At 53.0% G+C, this 8119-nt stretch overlaps 3 protein-coding genes across 4 annotated transcripts in view; 2 read left to right on the forward strand and 1 right to left on the reverse strand.

Moving 5' to 3' along the window:
* LOC113209382 (centrosomin) overlaps nucleotides 1-2495 on the reverse strand; it is a 32754-nt gene extending 30259 nt beyond the window's left edge. Inside the window, exon 1 of the mRNA XM_052273718.1 lies at nucleotides 2181-2495. Within this exon, the coding sequence (XP_052129678.1) occupies nucleotides 2181-2224 (44 nt within the window). The 5' untranslated portion in view covers nucleotides 2225-2495. The remainder of the gene's footprint in view (nucleotides 1-2180) is intronic.
* A 90-nt stretch (nucleotides 2496-2585) lies between these two features.
* Nucleotides 2586-4202, forward strand: LOC113209399 (protein IMPACT). Its single transcript, XM_026426884.2, has 5 exons — nucleotides 2586-2746; nucleotides 2927-3156; nucleotides 3247-3531; nucleotides 3619-3778; nucleotides 3849-4202. Exons 1-5 carry the CDS (start codon nucleotides 2708-2710, stop codon nucleotides 4002-4004), a joined length of 870 nt encoding a protein of 289 aa, XP_026282669.1. The 5' UTR covers nucleotides 2586-2707; the 3' UTR covers nucleotides 4005-4202.
* Nucleotides 4203-4907: 705 nt separating this feature from the next.
* The window catches only part of LOC113209418 (uncharacterized), a 78642-nt gene continuing 75430 nt past the window's right edge, over nucleotides 4908-8119 (forward strand). Inside the window, exon 1 of one of the 2 annotated variants that reach the window (XM_052273713.1) lies at nucleotides 4908-5215. In XM_052273713.1, the coding sequence (XP_052129673.1) occupies nucleotides 5159-5215 (57 nt within the window). In that variant the 5' untranslated portion in view covers nucleotides 4908-5158. Of the gene's footprint in view, nucleotides 5216-6838; nucleotides 7178-8119 lie in introns of those variants that run through there. The other variant, XM_052273714.1, reaches the window with a different exon arrangement.

An 8119-nucleotide genomic window follows, 5' to 3' on the forward strand; every position in this document is an offset into this window, starting at 1 on the left:
GCATGTGCTAAGTAAGCACCCGGCCACGTGGACCCCATAAGTGCAGCTTCCTGCATCACAAAAACCAGAAATATAAACCTTGGCTTTGGCAACTAAAACGCCATTTATATTTATTTTTTACGAATTTATGGAGATACCACCTACACCAGGCTAAACGCTGAGTCAGGACTCAGAAAACTACATTCCGAGAAAGGGTTGTAGGTGTAGGCTTCCTATTCGGTCCACCGCATGTGCTCGGCACATGTCTCGGCCCACCGCCCCACCCCACCCCCCACCCCCACGCACATGGACACACCACAAAACTCACCAGAAGGGAGTCTGCTCCGGCGAGTCGAGGGAGGGGGAGGTGCTGCCCCCGCCCGTGCTCAGACGAAACACCGACATGTCGGCGGCGTAAATCCAATCCAAATATCGAACCCTGCGGCGCTCTCGTGCCACTCACTGCTGCACTGTATCACTGGTATCACTTTCCGAGCCGGCACTCCACCCCCGCATCACTGGTCGACGGCGTCCTGGCCAGCATCTCCAGGTCGACGTCGTCGACCGCTGCTGGCGTCGCCGTCCTGGCCGCGAGCGACGCGTGCTCAGGGGCCCAGCTGGGCAATGGATATGACCTTCCCGGCCTGCTCGCCGCTGACGCGCTGCCGCACACACAAACACACACGCGGACGCGAGGACGGGGTGAGCGACGACGTCTTCCCCTCGGCGCGGCGGGCGGGCAACTGAACTGAACTGGGAGGACCTTGAGCTCCAACTCGGAGACGACGCGCAGTGAGGCTGCGGTACGGGCGGCGCGGCCGTCGCGGCCAGCTGTGGCGGCCTGCCAGCGGCCCCCTCCCCTCCCGCGCCGGTCGGAAGGGCGGAAGCGGGGCGCGGGAGGGGAGGGGCGGGGGCGGCGGCTGCGCACTGAGGCCCCTGCCGCCCCACACGTCCTCCCCGAGGCCCACCCCTTGGGCTGGGCTGGGAATAGTAGTCATGAGAGTACAGAGGGGGTGGCGGGGAGGCAAAGGGCGCAGCGGTGGTGGGCCGAGGCGGGGGGCTGGGAGACGAGACGAAGACCCCCCGCTTGTCATGGCGCGGGGAAAGTTGAGCAAAAGGGCAGTGGAAGTGGGCCTCGCGGGTGGCGAAAGGTGCAGCCGATAAATCTCGCTGAAAATTTAGTCCGCCTCGCCTCCTCGCCGCGGCTCAGCTTGAGCCGCCCCGCCACGGCGCCGAACAGGACAGGGGGGCGGGGGGTGTCAGAGTGAGTCAGCCACCCCAACCTGACTGCACTACTGCCTCATGGTTGAATGTCAACGGCGTACGGCATTCAGATGCCTGCACCCCGTGGCCGGGGCACCCGTCCCCAGCCCACCCCTTTGTTATTTAATGAGCAAACTGTACTTGGTGTTGTTGCACCTCTCCTTCAGTGACTAGGGCCAGGTACGTAGTGGTAGCGTAAAGTGTCAAGGTACTGACTGAAGGCATTAAATTCATCATTGCGCTGCATAAAAATTGATTGCTGTTGAGACATGGAGGGTACAATTATAAACAGGCAGGAAGGACAAGCGGACAGGGAGGAGCCATGGCAAGCCGCAGGGCAGGCGGCTGATGAGAGGGACGAAGAACCACTGGTCGCATGCATAGGGCTTCACATTACCATGAACCGTGCAAAGGCCAAGGGCAAATGCGCAATCAATAATGCAGAGATGCAGAGAACACTTTCTTTGACAAAGGACACATGTCACATTTTACGCAATTTATCATGTGCCAATATCAATCCGAGACAAGTGTACAGTACATAGATAATACACAGACTATTCTGAATTTGATATTACTGACACTGACATGCAAATGAATCTCAGAAAACAATACATCATCTTTCCACAGAAAATGCTTGAGGCTGAAAAATTTGAGCTCAATTTGGGTAGTGTCCTCAAATTTTTGACAGCACTCAGGACATTAAAAACATCTCAAAAACATTCAAAATTTTAAGTTATCATGGAATTTTTTATTGCTACAAACGAGGCCCAAAACAAAATTAAACAAAATCAGCTTGTAGTAAGCAAGTGCAACCAGCTGCAGTCAGCAAAAGCCTATATAAACAAACGCCAAACTGCCAAAAACATGTCTTCAGCCTCCATGTCATCAAGGCACTTTCGACAGTGACAACTGAAATTGCTGCAGCATTATTTACTTACGTTTCGTCCAAAAAGAGCATAGTCGTGTCGTCGAACTCGGCCATGGCTCTTACCGGCGACAGCGCACATTAAAATCAAATCAAATCGTCAAATTCACTGTTCACTCTAGCTGCTGCCACTTCGCTTCTAAAACCGTTGTGAGTTTCAAACCAGAAACCCTGCCACCACACTGATGTTTACTTTGACTGGAACTATGTTCTTTTTTCGACAAAGAAGACATGTAAAGGCGAACATGAATTGAAGTTACGTAAAAAGTCAAATAAAATGCGATCACTTCAGCATGAATGTATAATATACTGCTTTCATTGCTGTGTCAAACACCTTGGGATTTGACGTGGGTGTACTGGCTACAGTGATGTTTTTGTCGACTCCTTTGTTCTTTTTACCTGCACCCAAGCACTTCAAAAGCTATTCGCAGTTGTCGCTTGGGGCAGGAACGCGGTTCGTTCTATTCGCAGACATTGTTGTTGTTATCTCTGTGGACTACGTCGATATGGTAGTGGTTTTTCAGAGTTAACACTTTCGTGATGGAGAATAACACGCTTGATGGCAACATAAGCCGACAGGTAATTGCGCCCGCATTTTACTTTAGCTTAAAGATACCATTACATCAATTGTCATATTGTGTGCGCAAAAGAAAACTTCGTGTTTCCAAGTGACAATAACCTATGTAGCTATTCCCCTCAACTTCATTATGGTATAATCAGTCTCTTAAACTTAAGTGTCAAAAATCATTTTTTGTTTAGATTGAAGAGCAGGAGGTACTGAAGTCAATTTACGGAGAAGAGTGGAAAGAGGATGACGGCGGTGGTTCAGGAAACATCACCCTTTCTGAAGGAAATTTATCACTCGAATTGTTCGTAACTCTAACTGACATATACCCAGGCCAAGGCCCTCCACTATTTCAGATATTGGCTCCATCACTTTCAAGAGACGAAATGGTAGAAATTACCACAATTCTTCAAGATATGTATTTGTACGATACTCTTTATCAGCCATTTCAATCAATTTACCTGTGAAATACTATTTATTACTTGTTGCTCTCACATTTATCATTAATTTTTAGAGACAATATCGGAGAAACCATAATATTCCAATGGGTTGAAAAAGCTAGAGAGTGGCTGCAAGAAAAGGTTTCCTTGCAGGCATGTGGAGTTGCTGCTAAAGCAGAGGACGAAGAAGACGAGGAAGTTTATGCAGAAAGTTATACATGTTGGAACGATGACAGGATGAATCAGTCATCGAAAGTCAGCAAAGATGGGCCAACAATTGTTCATGGGGATCCTATAAGTTTCAAAAAAAGTACATTTCAAGGACATGTAGCGACAATATCATCAACAAGTGATGTTAAGTATGTTATTTGGGATTTGTCAGGGAAGATGCATTTAAAAATATTGTAATGTCAAGTATTTTTTATTTTTTTTACTCCTTTATTCAGGCAGGTTATATCTACTCTTATGGAAAACAAAAAAATAGCTCATGCAACTCATAATATGTATGCCTACCGAATTTATCGGGAAGAAACTAAATCTTTTAGTCAAGACTGTGAAGATGATGGTGAGACCCAAGCAGGAAGCAGAATGTTGCACCTTTTGCAGGTCAGTCAAGATCTTGTAAAATGAGACTTCATTTATTGTCTATATAATACTTAACTTTATTTTAATATAGATAATGGATGTGCGTAACATCTTAGTTGTTGTAAGTCGGTGGTATGGTGGAGTTCATCTGGGTCCTGATCGGTTCCGTCTTATAAATAATGCCGCAAGGCAGGTTATTGAAAAAGCAGGCCTACTTCCTAGTCCAGAACAAAAGAAGAAACACTGAGTCTAGACTTCTTTAGGTATCTGTTTCATTGTCCCTATTTCTGAAAATTAAAACATGTTGTGCTTTCCTAGTGGAAGCAAGGTGTTGTTAAAGATTGAGCATGTCTTGTATATTGTTTAATTATATAACAATAATTAATTAAAATAAGTTCACTCCGCCATACAGAGTTCTGGTCAAATAAAGTAATTTTATTTTTAACTGCCTATATTTTTCATTTTACGCTCATCCCTCAGCTGACACAGGGCCTGACACCTGGCCAAAACGGGTATCGCCTCGACAGACAAACCCGACCCGATCCTGTGGCTCAGCTTCAGCTGCCTGCAGAGTGCGAGAGAGACGGAAGACGCAGTCTCACTCGCAGAAAGGTTCGGCGTGAGACCTGAACCCGCCCGATCCAGAACACACTGAGTACGAGTACAGAGCGCGATGGGTACCTACTCCTAGGATCCAGGACACACGCCAACACGGTGCCCGGAGAGACCCATAAAGACTGAGCTCTCCGAACGTACCCACTGCTGCAGCTGTCACAATGCAGAGGGCCGTGTTCAAGGGGAAGGGGGGAGGGAGAGGAGGGGCTAGCTGCAGCGTCCTGCCTGCGCGGGGGTTGGTGGGCGGCCGTTAACGACAGGGTAGCTGCAGCAGCGATACCGGCGCTGGTACAGGTTTGGTGGCGGCGGGAGCAGAGGTATGGCATGCGAGGACACCCCTACCCGCTTGGGGCCCGGGGGGTGGTGGCGGGGCTGGCGGCGGCAGGGCGGCGGCTCCCGCGCGGCGCCTCCCTATCGATTCGCGAACCTCCCCCCCGGCCGCGCCTCCCCTGCCCGCGCCACGCCGCGCCACGCCGCGCCAGGATGCCTCCCCTTCTCACTCGGAGCTGCGACGCCGTGGGACGCCAGCGGCTCCTCGCCGCCCTCGCTGCTCCGCCTCGCCAGTGGCGCTCAGGACGTCCTGGGCGAGCAGAGCCCTACCACCCCGCGCTAGCCCGTGCCGCGCCCGCGCCGCCGCGCTAGCCGGACCGGGGGCGAGCGAACCGGAGCGCACCAGCGCGTCGTGCCCGCGCCCAGCGGCCCCGCCCCGCCCGGCACCGGCCGCGCCCCCGCACGGGCACCCGGGCCCCCGCAGCGTCCGGACCGGTCCTGGACCGCACCGTCACCATGATCGGCACCTTCTGGAACCTCTGCCGCGCCTGCCCAGCCAAGCCGGTGGACAAGGTAAGCACGACGGGGACGTCCAGCGAGGGCGTCGAGTGGCTCCGGCCGCGGCCGCGAGGTCGCCGTCGTGGAGACCGCGGCGGGCCGTCGCGCGCCCCGCGTGAGACACGCTGGAGCTCGCGCTGGAGCCCGTGTCCGAGGGGTGGGAGTCTGCGCGTCCTCAGGGGCGGGGAGAAGAAGCAACCCTTTTACTTAGATTGGGACCGGGCTGTTTCGACCAGCAGATGTCGCGTGAGCGCCCCGCACACACACACACACACACACACACACACACACACAAAAAATGTTTCTGGAGACGACTTCTAAACCTTTGGAAGTACGCATGGGCGAGTAGCGCGGTCACCCGCCGCCGGTCGCCCTGCTCCTTTGCGGACGGTCCCTGGGCCGGAAGGGCGAGGGGGTAGCACGCGTCAGGAAGTGGCGGGGCGGCGTGGGGAGTTTTTACGACGGCCGCACCGCATGCTGCAGTTCTGCCCCTTCGTGTCCCGGCGTTGCGGCCGCCACTTTCGTAGCCGGCAGCAGAAATGAGAATGAAAACTAGGGCGGCGCTCGCAGAACGACGGCGAGGATGGCACCGTTACCAGCGTTACCTGCTCCTCTAAACAATGTATGTCTCTAAAACGTGCAATGCCTCTAAGCTAAAGTACCTCTACCAATTCACCTCGTAAATGAAAATGAAGAATTGGAGCTGAGTGAAAGGCAGACTGAACCCAGGTGGCTGATTCCTGCGCACCTCTGTAGTTATGCCGAAGCGCATTCCTACGTGTGGGCGGGTTGCCTACTCGCGCGACCTGCAAGGTGCCATGGCGAGGCAAGCCCGTACAAAACTGATTAGCTTTCAGAACAGCGTGATACCAGCCAGTATCCTTGGCGTATCCGGCGCATCCGCTTCCGAGTCGCTTTGGAGTATAGTAGGAGACAAATTGAAGACATTAATAATCTATCGTCAAGCGCCAAGGCCTATGTGAGACTCATTCTGCTGTTGTCTCAAGAGTGGATCTATGTGGTCGTCGGGAAGTCCTGTTTTCTCACGATAAAAGAGACTTATACCCCTACGATCCATGCTGTAGCCAATCTGGATAACCGCGGGGCAAGATAGCCAAGAAGCACTGACACCCAACATATCCGAGACAATGAACCGGTAAAAAAAGCTGCGAAGTGAACGACTCCTGTAAGCTCTCATAACTCCCTGTTAGATAGGCAGCATCTTGCGTGCGCGTGCAGTGCATTCGTGTATTGCGGGGCGGCCTACCCTACGCCTCGCAGGCGCCGAGCCCCCGTCCCGTGTTCAGCCGAACGAATCTGAGGAAAACGACGCACTTTCAGGTGGCTTACTTCTCCGTGCGTTTTCTCGTGACACATAAACAATTCCGGCAAAGCTGGCGTATGAGAAGAAAAAGAGTGCGGGGAACAAGGAAAGGGAAGTCACCATGTTTTTGCATTACTGATTTCCGTTTTCTTGTTCCCCGCATTCTTTATCGTACATTTTAGATTTACTGGAATGGTTCGTTGCAACCCACCCGAAGGCGGTGGCGGCGGCGCCGTGCCGAGTCGCTCCACGGATATTTGAGCAGCAACAAACTGATAAGAGACTTGAGGCCGCGAGTGCGATCAGATAGGCGCCGGCGCAAGAGGACAGGTTGACGACAGCAGCCGAGCTGGTTAGTTAGCCGTGTCGTTTAGCACCTGCAGGAGGAGGGCCGGGTCGTGGGGAGGTCCTCGTCTGGTCCTGCAGTGCAGTGCCGGCCCGCGTATAGCCTCACCCGGACGCGTCCTAACCTTTCTGTCGGCTCGCCCCGCCAGCCCCGCCTTGCCCCGCCCTCCGGAGCGGCGGCGGCCCTTTTCGTCGGCGAGGTCTCCTCTCTCCTCTCCTCGCCCCTCACTGCCCCTGGAGCCGCTACGGCTCGGCGCCCCCGAGCTCGCCCCCGGGCCGGCTTACACCCAGGCGTCGTCATGGACTCGGTGAGTGCGCTGGGCGTCCGAGGAAGCAGCGCAAGGAATTTTAATTTTCCAGAGCAACAGTATTTTGGGGAAATTTGTCAAAAATTTAAAGCGGTTTTCCTATGAAAATTTTAATTTTTCTATTTTTTGTGGAAATATTTCATTTGTTTCCGACTTCTTCCTGAAAAGTTTCCAATGTTTCCGTAAAAATTTCAAGCTCTAAAAGTCGTAGAAGGGGCGCGGCGGCGCGGCTGCTGGTCGTATGCGCCGACCGAATCATTTGCAATTAAAAACGGTGTCGCGGATGCGGAGAGGGATGCTGGGTGCTGGAGCCGGCTGCAGGGCAAGCCGGTCCTCTGGGCTGGGCCCCTCTTGAAATTCTGATCCTATTGCTCGCTTCCTGCTGTCTTTTTGCTTCTCGCTGGTGTTTTACTTTTCCTCGCCAGCGATATGTAAAATGCAACAGTGGCGGTCGTTGCGAACTGAAAGCATCGCGTTTGCCGAGCATCTCGCAATTCGACCCAGGAAAGTCGGCTCGTAGATGAGCCGAGTTCCTACATGTTCCAAACGACGTTAATGTACTTAAGGAGAACTGAACTAACTGGAAACTCAATTTAAATGCACATCTTTTCTCCCTTTTCTACCAACGTAAACCTCCGCTCACCCTCCGACAAGGCGATTCCACACACGACTCCACGATATTGAGAGAGAAAATAGAATTAAAGATAACCGCAAAAAAAACAACGTGCTGGCCCCGCCAACATGGAAGGGGGGGAGGGAAGCCCGCATCTCCCTCCATAACCTTCCTCACGCGTGGCTTCCCCCACCCCCCACCCCTCCCTCAGCTGTTTTACATTCCCGATCGGGCCGTGAAGCAGAGGAGCACGCGGGGGCTTAAGGTGTACTATGATGGTGTTTCGAAAGGGAAAGGGTGCAATCCCAATAGGCAATATCCCTCCCTCC

Source organism: Frankliniella occidentalis, unplaced genomic scaffold (genome assembly GCF_000697945.3).
Source record: "Frankliniella occidentalis isolate FOCC.00 unplaced genomic scaffold, Focc_3.1 Scaffold295, whole genome shotgun sequence".
NCBI classification, from domain to species: Eukaryota; Metazoa; Arthropoda; class Insecta; order Thysanoptera; family Thripidae; genus Frankliniella; species Frankliniella occidentalis.